At 37.4% G+C, this 20,408-nt stretch overlaps 1 protein-coding gene across 3 annotated transcripts in view; it reads right to left on the bottom strand.

Moving 5' to 3' along the window:
• CZH18orf25 (chromosome Z C18orf25 homolog) overlaps nucleotides 1-20,408 on the bottom strand; it is a 46,216-nt gene that overhangs the window by 12,898 nt on the left and 12,910 nt on the right. For 2 of the 3 annotated variants that reach the window (XM_040579773.1, XM_040579774.1), the window contains exon 2: nucleotides 16,490-17,306. In XM_040579773.1, the coding sequence (XP_040435707.1) occupies nucleotides 16,490-17,213 (724 nt within the window). In that variant the 5' untranslated portion in view covers nucleotides 17,214-17,306. Of the gene's footprint in view, nucleotides 1-9,527; nucleotides 10,036-16,489; nucleotides 17,307-20,408 lie in introns of all 3 variants that reach the window. The other variant, XR_005825578.1, reaches the window with a different exon arrangement.

Here is a 20,408-nt window from a genome sequence, read left to right as displayed (position 1 = left end):
CAAACTTAAAACAGACCCGACAAAAATAAATGGGTAGTTAAATGCCAATGTATTAAAGACCAAACTGTTCGCAACATGAAACGATGATTGTGACTGGAAAAGAAGTCCTGATAATTAACTGAAAGGCAATCTTTGTCTTTGTAAAAGGCGATTACAAAATAATGGAAAACCAAGTTCAAAATTAAGCTGGCTGATGTTCAGTTAATTATTTGTGAAAGCCGATGATTAAATTACATGCAGAAGTTACAACTGGACTGAATCATGAGAGGCATGTTTTCTTTCAGTCTTATCAGAGCTCAGCATGAACATATATAATGTGATCTATAAAAATAAACAGTCGAGTGCAGAAGATACGAGGGTCAAGTACAATATTGACTATTTGACCATTTTTCAGGGTTATCTAAAATTTCAGGAGCTATGTGCTGTTCCTTCAGCTCTTTGTTTCTCTTGCTTCTCACTAAGATCTCCAAAAGCAGAAGCAATTTTTGATTTTAGATAGACGTGTCTACACAAGAAAAATTATATTTGGACAAAAGGCACCAATAGTCTCAAGTCAAAATTGTACCACTCCTACATGTATAATCATGCAAAATGTATAATAAATGTATATACATGCAGAGTGATATTCTCATCACCTACCCATAGAAATAACTTGTGTCAAAGTCTTCATCAGTAGGAAATACAAGCATAAACTTGTTATCTGTAGCTCCACTCTTGTATCTTCCACACTTCCAAACAGCATACCTTATAACTTAGCTTAAATTTAGTATACATCAAACAGACAAAAATATTTTCAATATAGTTTACATACTGTAATTATATTTCTCAGTGCAATAGTCACCAATTTAACAATCTGGAAAAAACCATCCAAAACCTGCCTATTTACAAAGCAATCACGGCAGAGGTCTATTTTTCCTTTTCTCAGCCTTGCCTTTCAGGATCAGATTTGGAAATGAAAGGCCCCTGGCACCAGGGTCACCCATACCTATAATCAGTAAATGACCAACGAGGCCAAAACAACAGCCACAACACTGTAGCAAATTTTAGGATGCCCAGCTTGTACACAAGAAATAAGCAATAAATGCCTGTGTGTGTTAAATAAAAAATCAAACAATAAATAAACCAATAAATAAACTGTAGACAACTATAAGTAGGTGAAAGTTGCAGCAATGGCATATTAAAAAAGTCCTCTAAAAATCCCCCATTCCCCAAAGCCTGTTTCCTTTTCTATGCTAGAAGGATGGGGCTGGAGGGGTTAAACTTGGAAATAATACTTCCCTAGCCAACTACATGGTCATCCAATGATGTGATGCAAAGTGAATGCGTGGTACCAAGAAATAAGGACAACTGGCTTCAGCTAGGAAATAAATGAAAAAATGTTTTCAGGTTGAAAAAGTAAAAGGATTAACTACAACCACAGTTGTAAAGAAAAGGTAAGTTACAATAGAACCACTCCTAATTACTGACTGTAACAGGATTTCAACAGATAGAAAAACAGACATCAAAAGAAACCATACCAGAATCAAAGTTTAATGTAGGACAATTAGGAGGTTCCCTGGTCAGTAATTTAAACAATCTATTTAAGAAAAATTGCGTCTTTTGAGAAGCCAAGGTAGCTGGGAGACTTAAATTTCCCTGGTGATAAGTTTTAATTCATTTCTAAAGCAATAAACACTTGAAAAAGACATGGTTGAAAGTTAATAAGTACCAGCAGCAAAATACAGCTGTTGACATTTAATGTTAACAGGGGGAGGGAAAGACTGCCTTTAAAAAAAAATTCAGAGGCAGAGGTCATCATGGGGACAGCACTTCCAAGTGTCCAATTCTCCCTTAATTAACACAGCTCATCAAAACTAATTCTGCTCAGAAATCAGAAACCACATGCACAAAAATCCATGTCTACACATATCAACTTTCATTCTAAGCTTGCAGCGTAGTAGAAAATTCAATAATGTCGCTCCCATGCTTTTTACAGAGCCACATCTCAACATTCAGCGGTCTAAACTGTGCTGTAAGATCCACGCTCCTATTATCCCTTAATTCATTATAATGACAGGATAAGAAAAAAGGGGGAATCAACCGTAAAATTTCAGCTGTAGGTTAAAAGAAATAATCCTGTAAGAAGTACCATACCTTTACACTGCAACAGTCATGTATAAATGCACAGCACTACTTTATCATAGGAAATAAAAAAAATATTAGCTAGCAGAACCTGAATGGGAATTTAGTCCTTTAAAGTAATTATTTCTCTTTAGCTTTCTTAAATCTAGGCATGTAGTGCCAAGCTCATCATCTGAACTCCCTCCCACTGTATCCAGAGAGGGGAACTTCAGGGTCATGTAATCTCAGCCTGGAGCATCATTATCTCCCCTCCTTCCCCATGAAACAAAGGGCTTCAACAACCACTTTAGCCAAGGCACCTAACTGACACTGCTGAATTTATTAAGATGAATTCCAGCCTCAAGGATAGGATTTAAACTTTGCTATATTTTCTCTCCAAGTAGTGGAAAAAGACTGTAATCTCCAGAGAACTATCCTGATTGAAATAATTTCAAAATTAAAAGCCTAATTTTGGTGGTCTGAATTGCCCTCTGGAGTTGTCAGTGTCTTTGCAGTGAGAAGATGTGAAGCCTTATTTAGGTGTGACTATCACCCTAAGCTTTAAAACACAGAGAACAGGTACAATAATAATAGCAATAATAATTACAGTGCCTTACTCTTACAAAAAGCTTTCCATTAGTGGATCTCAAAGTGCTCTCAGGTGGTCATTAACCTCCTTTTGCCTACGGGGGAAACTGAGGTAAGCAGAGATTTGCAGATGGCTCAAGGCTAACAAGCAGAGGAGCTCTGCTTTGCTAAAAAAAAAAAAAACACAAAACAACCAAAAAAGGCCAAAACAAAACCCCAACACACTCCCCTCAAATCACTGAGCTATATTTAATTGTTAAATGTTTAGGAATACTTTGGTGAAACATGCAAAAGCTAAAAAGGCAACACACGCTCCCAGGTAAGTTGCAAGCCCAAGGAGACACAGCTTCTTCCAGCCTCACCTTGACACCTCTACTGTGAATGCAGGCACTGCTTTCTCTCATTCCCAGTACTCTAAATCGAATTTTTATATAATAAAAAAGAATGCCGAGACTTAAAAATAATAAAAGATCAAAGAATGCCCTCATTTACACTTGAAACTTAAATTTAAGAGAGAACTTCAAGGAAAACACAATAGATTTTGATACCCATATAAATTTTAAGAGTAGCACGTCATTACAGTCATCAAAATAATGGTATTTTCTGTGCCAAGAACTAGAATGTTCATCTTAAGTGACTTTCCAAAATAGTTTTACGTAGACATGTCAGTAACTTTGATCCAAACAGAAAGGCTTCACATACAAGACTACAGGCCGAAGCGACAGTCTTTTTAAGATACACCATACAAACCTGGTATTATTTAAAACATGATCCAGAGATGCGGTTTCATAAAGGATGTGCAGTTCAAATGGCGTAAACTAGCTGAACTTCCCAAAGAAGGATGGGGGAAAGGAGATCTGTTTCTTTTATGTTGTTCAGCAACATGAAATACTTCATTACTATTTTTATTTATTTATGTATGTATTCCAGGTTACAGTAGTTACATTTCAAAATTTACAGGGTTAGGCAAAGAATACATTGTAAATACAATAAAAAAAACAATAGTAGTGTAACAACATTCTCTCAAAACCCATAAAGTGAACAAAATGTTATCAATGAATCCACTTTCCTCACATTTTCCTTCATTTCACACAGTAAAGCTTTTGTGTTTGGTTTTTTTACCATAATAATATAATAATAAAATCAAAACATCAAATTAGTATCTGTTCTCAGACTGAATGATTTTTAATACATCACATCAAAAAGAGATCTCAAATTCAAGTCTTGCTGATCAACATTCATTCTTTCAGGCTTTTTGATGACTAGATGGAAAATATCTTGGATTTGTTTTACCAAATTATATATAAGGACATAATAAAGTCTTTTTCATTGTGCGTTAAGCAAAGGCACATGGAACGTGGCCGTGTACTGAAAACATCAGGAAGCAGCATGCACTTTTTATCTCAGGTAGGATTTATCTTACCTGATGCCACCTAATGATTCACTGATTATGGAAGCAGATAAATTAGCCAGATCTCTCCGCCAGTTTTACTTGCAAAAGCGTATCAGGAGGGCTTTGGAAACCATCACACCCAACTCTTACATAGCTATGACAGTTAGAAGAAGAAAAGATCTTGACATAAATACAACTTACATTAGGAAAAGGCAGGCAAACACACCCCCCATATGCACCCCTCCATAAAACACATTTTTGCAAGTACAAACTGCATCTTCCCATGGGCGGAGTGATACAGCATTGATGCAGAACTTTTGATGGTCCAGACCCAGATCAGACCCCTGCTCAATCAGCCTGCGAGATTTAACAGAGCGCTTAAAATCGCTTCTAATTTAATCAGCCTATTTTCCATGTGCCTTCATTTTGCTGATCTAACACTACAAGACTAATAAAATTTGTGAGAGACTGATTTCTAGCTTCATGTTTTGCAAGGTACTGTCCATCTCTCAGTCAGCCTGAATATTTTAGCTTCTACAGTACAAGTTACAGAGCGCATTTATTCTAATGCTTCCAAACCTAACTGCCAGCGGTCACAGCGCAGACCCCGATTATTTTAAAAGTGTCTACTCAGCTTGCCCGATTTACACACATTCATCAGGCAAAGACTCTCCTTAAGGTCAGCTGAAGGATTCTCTGACCAAAAACTGCAGAATAATTTCAATTTCTAATCAGGTGAAATGGTAGCCCCATTGAGGTTAGCAGACATTTTCTACTGGTTTTAACGAGGCTAGACTTAATTTCTTAATGCCCTTGAAATATTACTTTAAAAAAAAGATTTACAGTATGTGGACACAGGAAGAGACAAAAATACATTAACAAGAGAAATCAGTGACAATAAATACCTTTCAATTTGTAAAACAACCACCAAATGTAATCCTGTTTCACCGAAGCTAAGATTGGTCCTCCAGCCTTAACCCTAGCAGCTCAGATAAAATAACCTAGCAAACCTGCAAAAACACTAAAAGACACTGTGAACTTGAAAAAATAGGTATGTATATTTCTGCCTGAATTATTTTGTTCTAATACTGTTAAAAATAACACTGAAGAGCAGTATATCTGAAAGGTTTATAATTTTTTTTTTTTAAATCCCTGCTCAGGTTGTTGGCTGTTGTTTTTTTTTCAATAGAAACACTGAATCAAATTTCACTGCCTTTACTTGAATTTTATTTATGCTGTAAGTTACCTTATTTTTTTTTTTCTAAGTAAACCCTGAAAATTCAGATGTATCAGAAGCACGTGAAGCAAACCCCCAAACCCTTGGATAAAATGTGCAAAGGGTGGGATTTCCTAAAGACCTTCCTCGCCAAAGCCCACTTGAGGGAGGGAAGCAGCACAAATGCCTGGGGAAGAACCTGCAGCCAGGTTTGCAAAAACACCGCACACTGAAGCCCCTGGACTTCCAAGGACTGCTAAATAGGGACCAATTCGAGGAGCAGATCCTTTAATTTTTCACTTACTGAACTGTCAGTTTGACATGTTAGTGACATTTAAATTCAGCCTTTGTATAAATACTTATTTCTTTTGCACTTGCACAGAAAATGCTTACAAAGTAGCTGCGTTTCACCTGCTGCTAAATCCCGATTCTGCAGTCATACCGGTGTTCAATTACTCTCATGCAGAAACAGTGGCCACACTGAAAACATGTAATTCAATATTAAAAATGGCAATATAGGAAAATTTGAACAGGCCAGTTGGGTTGCAACTGGCACCATCTTCCCTGGAATAACACCAGTCTACACCAGCTGATTGGACTTGATACATTTACTCTTTCAAAGCATAAGTAAAATTCTTTAAAGAAAGTAGAATATTTACTTACTTCATACTGAAGTATAAGACCTAGGCAATAAGAGAAACTTTAAATTATCATCTGTGATCCTTCACGTCTGTGCAAAACTCCTATTGATCTCTCCTCTACTTGTTAATTTTGGTGCTTTTGAAGTAATTTGTTGAGATGTGAGCATAAATGTACATTCAAAAATGTATCTCTGGGTTGGAAAGTACAAGGGTTTCCTTCTGATAATTTTAAAATAGTCTTACATAAGGCCAGACTGCTTTAATAAGTGAGATTAAAATTTATGTTAAAATTTCAGCTGAAGAAATTTTAACTCCCTGAAAAGTTTCTAATCAAAGCCCTTTGAAAATAAGAGCTTATAATGGAAATCACAACAAACTTAAATGCAGCCACATAATGTAGCAAAAATATTTCCAGCAGTAAAAAATATAAAATAAATCTGAAGATTATATACTGGGAATCAGTTTTCTCAAAGAGATGCTAAAGGCTGTTGCACACCCGTTCCACATACAGACACACCACCAGTATCAGTACCTGAAGGTTGATTTCTTTAGTGCTCTGCATCTTTAAAAAAATCACAAAGCAAGAAGAGAGATGCTAGTGTTTAATTGCACAGCCGGCAAAATCCTTCATCAGGTAGGTTATACTACACCTGAACAGGTGGGATTCCCCTCTCAGTTCCTAGGAGGGGAAAGATACTACTTCACATGGAAAACAAGCTAGTGGACCCAGGTATTCAACTGTGTAAATCAACACATGCTATTCATTTCAAAGCAGCTGATTCGTGACAACTGAAGATCTGGCTCCAGTTGAGGCAAGTGGAAAAAGCACCCAAACAAAATAGAATTCACCATTTACAACCACTGGTGTTGCACAGGTGTTCTTAACACTAGGTAGCTTTTGTGGGGAAAGTTAAAATTATATCTAACATGAACTATTCCCCCTCTCAACTGCTGTAACCCGCTGCTTGCTCTTTCACAGCTGCTTAAAAACTCTTTCACAGCTTTTAAACTTTGCCTGTAGTAACCAAATCCAAATTTTTATCCATTAATACACTGAATGACTTCAATATTTTAAAACCTTTTTTTAAAGATTACCTAACCAAGATATTGAAGATTGGCAGAAATTTCACTGGCTACATTCTTAAAGTTAGTATCCATTCATGAGGTTCATATATAAATGTGTTTAAGTCTGAGAGATAAATAAGTTCAACTGATCTCCTTGCACAATTTGTTTCAAGATACCTAATTGCTCCATATATACTATTAAAAAAAAAAAGGTTAAGGGCATGCTTACAGACATACTGAGTTAAGTGACTCTTAACACATTAAAAGAAACCAGTCACTGCAAAATGCTGCTTATGCATGCATGGGAAGACTTGTAAAGCTGTCATGCTTTAAAATATGCTGCTCTATCATTGTCATAAAGGGATGTGACTTTGTGCGCGTGTGTATATATATCTCAAATCTATGAACATCAGAAGAATCCAATTTTTAGTACATCAGCAAATAATCTTCCCTGAAGGATCTTAGATATAAAAGTTCATTAAACTGCAATCAAACACTAAGTAACTAATTGCATTTTTACCTGAAATGCACACAAGTTCAGATGAGGGAGTTTTCCTAGAAGTTCGTATCAAAATCTTTGTATAAAAATTATGCATGAAGGTGATCTGTAAAGAATTAATTCCAGTACTTAAAAATTACCTCCTGCATAGTCTTTCAAACAGTTACTCTGAAAATAACACAGCTCTCTAACCTAATTTTTTAAATGAAGGCATCACGTACTTAAAAAAGTAAGTCTGGGCCAAGAATAATGTTAACACACCAGTGTTAGTATTATACTGATAACAAAAAGCATTTCTTGAGTTCCTGTTACAGGTTTGATCCAAACCACCGTGTAAATTGATGGAAAAACTCCCACTGACTTCAGGGAGAAAAAAAAAATCAGACCTATAGAAGATACAGTGGTTACGTCCAACAGGAAGAAAAGGAATTATATTAAAATAATTAGGAAAAAAGTGACTGTGGCTTAAAAAGCAAAATAATAGCGCTAAAGGAGACCTATAGTGTTCTCTTCACTTAAACTGTCTATACAGATTTCTAATTTCCATTATTAGAATTCTGATTTCATTTACACTAGAAACTTTTAGCAAGTTCTAAATGATTATAAGTATACATTTTTGGTAGCTACAGAGAAGTTACTTCACATGAAGAAAGGCCTTAATGGAAAGGTGACCAAAAAATCCCTGTGTGTAGTGATAATACTAAGAATTAAATAGATTTCTAATATATAGTTTAAATTAATCCTACTTTAAACATCACAGTTTCAAGCCTGCCTATCCAGGATAACTATCAGTATAAAAAAAACCACACAATAGCAAGTTATTGTATTATTTAAATGAAACTAATGTACTGGCATTCCCCACCACAATAACGGTTTCAGTGGTATTCAAACATGGTTCAGAAGAAGCTCTTGCTGTCTGACCCAGACCAGCAACCCACACCCTCAGACCACCCCACTGTTTACTAATCTGACTGTCAAGCCTTCCTTTAAATTCCTGTGCCAAGGCCCCGTCCATCCACTGACGGCTGCTTATCTTAGGACTGACACAACTATTTTTACTCCAGCACGAAGGATGCAGTTGGATCGTATATACAGAAAAGGAAGCAGCAGTGCTTTGTGTGCGCAGGTCATGCATGCACACACAGTTGGGTGTGCTTCATCTCACCTAACTTCAGCCAAAAACTGGCTATTCTAAACTGTTTATAACGGAGGTTTAGACAACAAATGGAAAAGACAGACATTGCCCAGGAGGTATCCTCTGTAGGTGCTTATCTCTTCCCATTTGACTCAGAGGAGGCCCACACAACAGCAAACTAGACACCTAAAATTAGAGGAGATTACTTCCACCCAAACCCAACACATATATATGTATACATGGGCGTATTTGAGCACACAGTGTAAGACAGCTGCTTCCATAAATATGCCATGTGCAACACAGCAGTGACATTAATAAAAACTCAGGACAGATAAGAACTACTAAATGGGAGACAAAATAATCAGCTGTGCACATTTGTTACATATAGCTAAATCTTTAGGGTAAGCTTATTACTTCTGCCTGAAAAGGAAGAAGAAAAGACTAATGTACAACATGTTCAAGCTGCAAAACTTGGGAGTTAACAGTTAAGGAAATGTTACAGCTCTGTATTTAGTCTGGTTCTCTAGGGTACTTTACATGTTTAAATATAAAACTTACTTCCTTATATAAATGTTTTAACATGCAAAAAGAGCATCTGGATGAATACTCTGAATAATCCTATTGTAACAAACGTAGCTGTACCGATTCTGGGGTAGCTAAACAAGGATTCTAAGTTATATTTTCCCAGGTCTGGTGATGAAAGCTTAGGGTGCCTCCCCCCTGAACCTTTAAAGGTGTTTCTATGTGTATGCTGGCACATGCATGTGGGTATACTGTGGGGGTTTTTAAACTACATATATATTCTCTATAAATTAAAAAAAAAATATATGCCATGGTAATAAAACCCAAAAGAGGAAAAACAAAACAAACATACGAAGAGAAAAGCAAACCTGGTTTTTAGCATAATCCAAAGTAACATCAAGATTGCAAAGATCGGATTTCTTTATGATTGATTCAGATCAGGTTCTGCAATATTCCCATTCTCTGGAAAGATAGGTGGAAAATTGTTATTAAAAGTCGCTGGAAACTCTAGCGTAGCATCGACATTTTGATAGCCCACGTAAGAATTAAACGACTGCTGTGGAAGTACTTGGCTATCAGACATCTGTATGAAAGCCCCTGACTGTGTGGTAGGGGGGATTCTTTGGCCAACTAGTTGAATTTTAGGTTCCCTGGGCTCCAGTTGTTGCTTGCTTTCTTCATCCGTGTCAAGACGGGTTAGCTTTTCTATCCACATGCGAAATTTCTCCTCTGTCTGCCTCTGCATCTCGGCAAAGCAGTTCATGGCCTCTTCCAGGACATTGCCTATGCAGTTCCTATCCCACACGGTGCCCCTGTCAAGCAATCCTGGAATTTCCCTGGTCGCTCCTCCAGATCCCCCAGCACGACTGAAGCCAGCTTTAAAGACATTGAGGCCATTTGATAAGACATCATTAAGTAAGCACATAATACTGTTTATTAAGGCATGTTAACTCAGGAAAACAACTTTTCTAATTGTGTCCCTTGGATATGACAATGGGGGAATAATTAACAAATATTAACCAACAGTATTACCATCAAAAAAAAACCCCACAACACAACACCCAAAACACTTTACACTCACTGAGGTTATAGTAGAAATTTTGGCTTCAAAATTATTTTTATTCTAGAATTCTCAGAACAGTTCTGTCACAAAGGTCTTTTTTTTTAATAAATAAACCAAATTAGTCCAATTCCGTTGTAATTTGTTTGGAATTCAACTGGAAGTGTCAAAAACATTATACAATAACATGTTTAGTTCTGTTAAGCTGCGATTCCAAATACTATTAACTGATAAACCTGAATAATTATGTGTATTTTACTTACAAACTTGAACCCTTTTATAATGGACTGTTAAACACAGACAAAATGGTACACAAGATAACAGAGATAAAGGCTAATACAGTGACTGCAGCATTTAAAGTAGCCAAGCCCAAAGCTCTTAGTCTAATTTTGGAAAACACACTGAACACCAATGGAGAGAATACACATCACAGACACGCAAACGTGGGAAGAGATAGGTGACTGCTACGCTAATACAGGGGGCAAAAGCAACCTCTGTTGGGTCTGATGGGCACAGCTACATCACAAGGGTCATCCACAGGACATGCAGGAGCGATCAACCTCACACCAACTAGAAGCCTGCCCTTCATCTCTCAAGCAACCGCCTGCGTGGCATTTCTAGCGTTAATTCTAAGCAAGGCAGAAAATAGAGCGTAGTCGGAAGGAAATGGTTCTCCTTCCTTCTATCCATCAAAAATATGGTTAAAATTACTAGCTTTGGGATTATCAGGAAGAACTTTAGCAGCAAGAAGAGAAGGAAGGCCATCCTCATTATCTTACTCTATGTATCAATAAGAAAAGGCAGTGGTATCTATATTTTTACGTTTAGAGTTCACTGGGGAATCCTCTAGGAAGCAATAAAACCCCAAGAAAACGAGGCTCTGGTACCTGTCCGAGCAATAATAAACAATATGTGCATTGCTGTCCAAATACATAAAGGTTACCTAAGGTAATTCTGAAACAAGACAAACACCACATAAAACTACACAAAGCAGCTACAGAACCTTACAATATGTAAACGTGAAATTTGTGGCATCCTCTAGCTTAAGAATAATAGAAAAAACCCTAAGAATATGTGAAATCATTGCACAACCTAAGCAAATATTTACTAATAAAAACGTAAGGCACTAAATCTTTATTGGGATTTCACTGTGTACATGAAATTACAGTATTACTTAAACACTACATTCTTTTTAGGAGCTATTTAAATGAGGTATACATAAATCCTTCAGTGACAGCTAAACAAAGCCCAGGATTATTCTCTTATTTCTGAGCAGTAGCAATGCTACCCATCAGGGGTCAAAAATTTTCTATTAAAACCTCTACTTTTTCAAGTCTTCTCTCCCATCTCTTTACCTATCAGACAGACTGGAAATTCAGCATTCAGGTCCTCTGCTCAAAAATTAATTCCTTTACAGCAACTAATTTACATCCTTCTGACTGCATTTTAACTAAAAGTAATCAAGTAAAATGATACCTTTTTCCTAAAACGTGGTTTCTTTTGTACAGTCAATGTCTTTTTCCTCCCTGAAAAAATATTTTTCCTGTTCATATACTCCTGGTGTTGAACATCCAGTATGATACTGTTTGTCTTTAGTCAGGGATCTTATCCTAAGTTCAAGTCACTAAATGGCAGCCTTTCTGATTTCCACAGCCTAGACACCTTTAAGTTATGTTGAGTACGTTTTAATTGCTATTTAAATCAAGACTATTGATGGTGATATGTGAGGCAATCTAGACTGGCTTTGAAAGTTAAGAATGAACCAGCATGGTGAAAGCTGACAAAATTGTTCTGTAAACTGAAGAAACTATTTATTGAAATATACATTATGCTGCAATACTATTTTTAAAAGGCATCATTCATAATATATCTACAATTTACAGTAGCAGCAAATCAATGTTTCAAGAGCTTCCCTCGCAGTTCTTATAAGCCTTACTCAATCTTTACTGGTGGCCTTCAGGATTAAACAACAAGCCTAAATGCACACTTCTATTATATTCAAAATGCTAGCATTTATCTGATTGGTCCCTTTGCTATCTGTAAGCTTACAGCTCTATAGTTTTTGAAGTTACACCAATTTAAAAGGCAAAGAAATTTGCAATCACAAAGGCATCAGAATCCAAGACTCATACCTTATTTTCAAGATAATACCTCCTGCAAAACAGCACCTAAGAAGTGCCCCAACACTTCACGGGAACTATTAAGTACTAGCGAAATAATAATATTAAGTTAATTAAGTACTAGCTAAATAAAAATAATAACCAAATCCGAAGTTATTTATTTCAGAAGTCTGATGGCTTAACAGTTTAAGACAATACGCTGCATCTACATTCTAATTACCAATGGTGGATTCCTCAGAGTTGTTATGCTATCAACATTTTCAAATTAGTATCTCACTCCAAACTGCTCCTAATATTCCCCGCCCACCCCATTATATAATTGTCATTCTGAATTATTTCAAGTAATTCATCCCTTGCAAGATGCTTCATCCAAGATCTACACACAATTCCTAAGAGGAAGTAACCTAGTGAGAGTCCCTCACACACAGTGCCACCTCTCTTTGGATTTCTGCATATTAAAAAGAAAATATTTTTTTTTCTTTTAACAAAGTGAGCTACAACACCTTTTCAACATCAGTACTCAAACTTTTAAACAGATTTTTGGAAAGCCTAAAACTCCTATTTCAATTCAGATTTTTTTGAGTTGCAGAAAGCACAATGGCAGTGAAATGCCAGTATTTTCATATTATATTTGAATTTGTAAACACTCTTCCTTACAAGGAAGTGTTTGCACAGAAATAAATATTCATTTCCAGCCTTGCTCTCATGCCAGTTTCATTCAGAGTAATTTGCATGGTCAAATTTCAGATTGTTTACAAAGGAAAAACTTTCAACAGCAGTAGGTCTAGTAGAACCTATTTCAGGACTCAAAGACCATCCTCTTATGCCATGAATGCTACCTGGTGTTTAAGAATGGTAAAATCCTAAATGCCAACAGAGAGGCTCAATCATTAACAGGTAAGAAATTGCTCCTCATCTGCAATAAATAAAAAAATCATGGCATTCCCTGAATTAAAGAGCCCAAGAACACGGCTGCTTCGGTCATTGAAAAGATTCTCAGTAGCACCCACAAAGTTTAGCTTGAACCTGTATTTTCAGGTGTAAATTAATACCATATAATGCATTCAGAATAATTTAACGTATATTGTGCTTAGCTCTTACTAAGCTCACAATATTTGTATTGAAGTATCACCTGTAAGACCTCAATTCTTTGCTCTTCAGTCTTTCTTGAGAAGAAAAACAAGCCTGCCGCTATTTTAATCCACATTACATCTGAGCTCAGCAGAGACCTACCTGACTATTGCACAACTGCTCAGTTCCCAACTTCATGGCATTATTATGCATTTCACTGAACATTTTCCTTACCTTACTAATTTAGCCGAACATTTCAGAGCCAGTGATGCGGATGCTTTGAAAAAAAAGTAACTGTACTAATAAAATGGAAAAGGTTTAGTTACACAACATGAAAAACTGGTGTTTTCTCAAAAGTGGCACCTCAATTTGCAGACCACATGCAAGCGAACTGCCTCCTGTAACACTGCATGTGTCGACAGAAGGTTAAGGGCCAGACTAGGTATAACATTCATACATGAAAGCCACATTAACTTGTTACTAAAAATTTTAGAGCATCTCTGTTGGCAACGCTATTTTTCAGGCAACAGACATTTGAAAATCAGTCCCCATAATAAGTGACGCTGAGACAGTTTACTAACACTACACTTGAAGTGCCCAAACACAGTAAGACTAAGGGGAATACAGGCTACCTGTAAAATTCTTCTGCATTAATGTGTACGGATCTTTTTCAAAAGTAAAGGCAAGAGTTTTTTCATGCTTTTGTCCTTCTGACAGGTGCACTGTAGTTTCTTGAAGCTCACATTCAAGTTAAGCCTCTCAGCTTTTGACTGTGTGCAGGGGACACTCATAGCCTGAGTTTCCAGTAATGCTTTTTGATACCCTGTATTACTTGCTACCCACGTGATAATTCCCTAAGTTTTTAGGTTATTCACAGTGTAATGCTAAGTGCACCAAAATGGCTTTCTAGTCCAAAAAAATAAACTAAGCACTTTGCCAGTTCCAAGAAGTGGGATCGCAGATGGCATGTGAACCTACTGCTGCGACAGAGAGCTGGGAGTCCTGCTCAGACTCACAGCTCCGCTGCATCAGCATGCTAAGACCACAAGTAGCACAGGATGCATTTTTGGCCAACCTCGTCCTTACCTCTCTAGAGAATATTTTTCTCTTGTACTTGAAGACTGTTTCCCACAAACCAAGTTGTTTCTATTTAAAGGAAAACCACAATGTGGCAGGTACGCATTGCGTCTAATTCCAAAAGGACAGGTCAGAAGTTTTAATGTCTTAAATGTAATTTAGTATCAAGCAGATTATACACGTGCTATGAAATAAGAATAAAGGTCGCTGTTCCTCAGAACGGTTTTTGCACTCCCACATCTTGCATCGCAGGTAAAATTGGGCCTTGGTGTGATCGTGACTAAGCAATCAAGTTATTTCATGCACTGCAATGGGATGTTTTCACTGCAGGCATCTCACGATTAAGACTGAGAGCTCAAATGCAGAAGAGCCTAGTGACACAGAAAAAGTACCCTAGAGCGGTTTCAGGTCTCTGCAATGGAAGTCAGAAATCTAAGCAGATCTGAAAATACCGTGTGGTGCCTTTCTGGGTCACAAGGTACTTTCATGACTTAAAAAAAGAATTTATCCTGGGGGATTGATTATGTGTATTTTGGGTTTTTCTGGGGGCATGGGGTGGAACCTGTCCCAAAACTCAATGAAACAACTTTCTCTGACAGGCTCTAAACCAGGCTTTAATTGCCCAGCAAAGTGTAAATACAGTAAATAAAAAGGCACAAAAGTATGAAAGCTAGAAGTTTGACCAACTACAAAATGGGTAAAAATAATTTTAGATCTCTATTAAAAGTTTACTACACAATAATTATAGGAGAACTATACCTTTCCCAGACTTTCCAATAATAAACATTAACTTCTTTTGTGCAACCTGCTTCCTAGCAGTATGCGGGGAAAAAAGCCAATTCTCATGGTTACAGAATAATTCACCATAATCAAGTCAGTTAAAACAGTTATTTGTAAAATCTGCTGCAAATATTTTAAATAATTCATCAAGCAAACATTAATTCAGCAACTTCAGACTAATTATTGCAGTTTTTCTTTAAATGTCCTTGCCCTGTGTAAACTGAGATTTATAAAAAAACAAAAAAACTTCTAGCACAAGAGGCAAAAAGGCATGTAACCCAGTAAAAATTGGCAAGCCAAAAAGTTTATTTTTATGTGAATTTACTTTTGATTGCCATATGAAGATTGCCGTATGATGACTGTTCTATGGTATAATATGCTGCAAGAATAATTCACACAAAATCCTGTCCACAGCATTTGGGCTGATCAAGTAACAAAGACTCAGCAGACAAAGAACTTGAAGAATTAATCTTTCTTTTGCTAATAAAATAATGAGAAGGCCCCTATAATTTGCTTCCTCCAATCTTAACATGGATGTGCCAGAAAACTGAAAGTATAGAAATTCTAGATCCTTACGACATAAGGAAGTGGTAACAGCTTTGCCTGAAATGTTGAAAATTTAGGTGTGGATATAGCCTGGGCACCTGTGTAAACAAATTCATATTTACATCCTAAAATAGGTGACCAGCTGCAATCTGCAAGGATTTACAATAAGGCTAAGTAGGTTTGTCATGCACTGAAACAGAGAGCTGAAAGCACAGCAGAAGTGCAATGATGAACAGGGCCTTACTTTAACACAGGCAAGAGGTATGCCACATTATTTCCAACACAGCTGTTGAGCTGTGGCCTTAACGTATTAAAGCAAAGCTGGCCACTTATCTCTAAGAATGTATTTATTAGATCACCACCATCTAATGGGATTTGACAGCACTGATAGGAGTTCATATAGGCTTACAAAGGAAAAGATCTGAAAATTCCAGAATTCAAAGATGGTCCTTCCTCCCATTTGCCATTTCTATGTTTTGTTGGTGTGCAAAAGTGCACTGAAACCTCAGAACAGATTTTTAAATTTGCCCATGTCTTGTTAATATACTGCAGTCTTCAAATTTACACAGAGCTGCAGTTCTCCCGGTTTTTCTCAAGTGTCACTCATCTAATTTAGCATGACAGCTGAGAAACGATGTCAGATGCGTTACAGTTCAGTTTAAAAAACATCCTCTACCTGGTATCTCTGCAGTGATTGTCTTGCTGCTCCCTGAAACCTCTTCATCATCATCTGAGGAACTCGTGCTTGAGTCACATGTCAGGTCACTATCACTGGTACTGCTGTCCTGCAGCAGGTTGTACTTCTTGCGAGCAGCTGCTTCCCGTTTCTGTCTTAAGAGCCGGATTCTTTCTTTGTGCTTTTGGCTTCGATGACCTTTTACCTTGGTAACTCGACCATTCTCCTTATCACTAGACTGTCGGTTTTTCTTGGCAGCCATTGTTGAAGTTTCACTTTCGGACCTGGATCGTCTGGATTTCCTCCCAGCTGCAGCCCCAGACACTGCAGAAGAGTCTCCCTCTACAGCAGCTTCAGCGTGACAGGGCTCATTGTCTTCTGTGGAAGACAATGTATCTGAGTCAGCCAAATGCCCACTGGAAGAAGGGGAAAGCATACAATGATTAGAAGAGTCACTCTCGTAAACTCGACCACCCGGTGGCTTATCACTCTCTGTAGATGCTAGCTGAGACTCCGAGGAGTCTCGCCTCAGTTCCATCAGTAAGCAAGGCATCGAAGAGAGCACTGCAGAGTCAGCTGCAGCGGGCACGTTGTCTTTCTGAGTTTGTGTCTCCAGGTCTATAGGTACATCTTCATCAGGAGCAGTCTCTTGCTTTTCTGAAGTCTTTGGTGGAACTTCTGAATCAACAAGTTCTTCTGCTTTTCCGACCTCCTCCATCTTCATTTCAGAACACTAAAGTCCTCTTGGTCTCAAAGCATGGGGCACGTGGTCTGGAAGACTGGGTTAAACAGATCTGGTCTTCAACAATACAGCAGCCTGTACGAGAACAGAACAGGAAGAACAATTTACCCAGATAACTCACTCAATCCTGCTCTTCACAGTATTACCTAAACAACTCACTGCTTTCAGTTACAGTCAGGATCACATTGGTTTTCTTCATTTACTTTTTCCTAGTGAACTCATCCAGTTACACCAAACTATTCTTCCTTCTACACACCCATGAAAGACTGTACTGGAATCACATTAAACATGGTTCACCTCACTAGGATAATCCAAACAGACGAGAAAAGTAAGAAAAATCTTTTTAAAGCTTAAATCTATACATTATAAGCAACATACACTACAATTCTTTACCTAGAACTTTAAAACCTATTTTAATGGAGAATTTCAGTCCATATGAACAATGCCAGCCTGAAAATTCCCAGTCCAGGTAGTCATCCACCTGGACAGACCAGAATATAGTTCAGTTTCCACATCTATGAGAAATCTACTTTCAGTTGAACAGGACCTCAACCTTATACAATTACAATGGTTTTATGGCATTTACAGACTCACAGTACCAACATGACACAGCAGAAACCCAGTCACTTTGAGCAGACACCAAGCAGCTGCTGAACATTACAGAGCAAGACTACACATACCTTCCTTTGCCAGTGGAACACCTCTGCCAGTAGCTTTTATGTACCAAAGACATATTTACATGAAGTGCCATGAAGCAATACTAAATTGTCGTAGACAGGGTTTACGACATCTATGGGCAGTGTCTTTAGAGACATTATAGCTACATACAACACAGATATGTTCTCAGCAGAGAACCACTATGCTGGTGAGTCATGTAAAGTCTTTTTAGGAGCATCTAATACTCAGGGAGCACTTGAATGGTGTGTCTCCCATACAAGTCCTGGTTACATGAGAACCTACAGGCTGACCTAGTTTCTCTCAAATCTGCCAGGAAAACAGCACCAAATAGTATGGGCTGCAAACAGGAACCAGTATCCACCCACACCAGTATCCTACATTTTACTTCAAGTTATAATTTAATAAATTGCATTGCTTCAGTGCAAATACAAAATCCAAGCTATTTATCTGATTGATAACTTGTATGTTATCAACCCAGAACTACCTGAAGCAACTTCAGGGAAATTTTGTTTGAGAGATCAATATTTACCATTTTATCTTCATTATTCACACTTTGCCTTCCACCTAAATTTTCACCTCAAACTCCATATAGAATAAAGATCTTTCATTACTGCAGTCACTTACAGGTGAATGGTATGGAACAAATCATTTATGGGTTGAAAAAGATCATAAACAATAAATTTATGGCACTTCAAAAAAGCATAGACAAGAAGAAGCAGTAGTAAGATTTAATCTACCTTTTTTTTTAAAAAAAGCATTTCTGCAGACAAAGGCAATTAGTCCTTGAGCAGTATGAGAAAGTGTGGATGGTTCAAAGATTTTTCTGTACCCTGACAAACCTTCCTCAGTCTCCTGAACCACCCCCAAGCTGCCTGTAATTATATGTATATAATCATATGCTGCTTCCCCCCGCTCCAGCTACAGCGCGGAAGGTTACTTCCCTCCTTCTAAAAAGTGCTGCCAAAGGCTCAGTGTTGTCCCGTCTGCCCTAACCCACTTTGAAACTTCATTTTTAAATACTAAAATAGAATTCATGCTTCCTTCAGGCTAATGAATGAAGTGTTGTATGGTACAAGGGAATTATGAAAATATTTATGGGAGAGAAATACCAGTTAAGGAAAAAAGCTTATTTACTACCAGACAACAGAAGAAAGATGGAGATAACTCTAAGTCTGCTAAACATGAAAAAAAAAACCCCACACCAAATCAATACCCCAAATGAATAAACCTGTGGATAACTGGCTAGCTGAAAAGGGTCACATAGACATAGTCCAGCTGGCTGGACAAAAATGCACATGGCTCTCAGCTTATCTGAAGTAAAGCAAAATACACTGTCCTTGGCTGTCCTTGTTACACAATAACAGGAAGATTTTGGTGGGAAAAGAATGTTGCAGGTGGGAACAGATAACTACAGAAGAGAAACTAGGGGCGGGCTTGGTATTTAGGCAACTAACCAATAATGAGCTTAACTTTTGTAATATGTATGAGCTAATTATAACAAGGCATAAAAGGTGACTGTAAGGTACAATAAATGAAGTCTGCTGATCACTCATATTGAGTGACTGTGTCTTCCCTCCGTCGCAACATAAACCCAGTATTTTACTTCCAAACAAACAAACAAAAAAGAAAGAATAAGATACATACTGTAAAATACAAGAACATATAAAGAAAAATGTTTGCCAATACTGGGTAAAACCCTCTTGAAAGCAACTTAAAAAGAAGAATTTTTGGGGATGGCAATTTAATGTAGGCAATAAATGTCACATAGGAACCAATTCTTTTTCCAAGGCCACAGCGCAGCACCAAACCTAGATGAACACGTAAGTTCTGAGACATAAATGCATCTCAATACTGTAATAGAATCAGTATTTCCACATATTAAATCTGCAAATCTACACTATCAAATAACTCTCTTATTATATGGGTAAGTAAAACACAGCTTTGACTACTGAATGACTGGCCAAGAGTGTTACACAGTGGGATATGTATTGTACCTGCTAATGCAGCTCCCAGCTTCACTTGGGTCATGCACTTTGAAAAGAAAAATAAATTTTCTAGGAGTTTTGAAACATACATGCAAGAACATATTTGGCCGCTTGCATACCAAAAGAACATTAGCTGTGCTGGAAGAAAAGTATTTAAATATTCATATTAATAACTGCAGAACAGCTTCTGCACTATTCATTGTTTTAGCCTGGGGGACACAAAGAACACAGCTCAAAACAAAGCTAAAGGGCTGCCAAAGTGAACTAGGGATTTTTTTTTTTTCCACAAACATCCTACTTGGGAACATCTACCTCACAGCTCCCAAAGGGATTAAGAACACCCGTACTTTACCCTTCCATCTCTCTGGCCTACCAGCCAGAAAAAAATACGTTTCACCTACATGTTGCCACCTTGCTAACAGTCTAATTACAATGACTTAAGATTATTATTTTTTATTATTAAGTAGAGGCTTACTTTTACTACTCAAACCTGTTTTCACCTCCCACACAGTGA

The sequence above is a fragment of the Falco naumanni genome, chromosome Z, assembly GCF_017639655.2.
Source record: "Falco naumanni isolate bFalNau1 chromosome Z, bFalNau1.pat, whole genome shotgun sequence".
Taxonomy (NCBI): domain Eukaryota; kingdom Metazoa; phylum Chordata; class Aves; order Falconiformes; family Falconidae; genus Falco; species Falco naumanni.
Note: the sequence above shows the minus strand (reverse complement) of the source record. Positions and strands in the feature narration are given on the sequence as shown.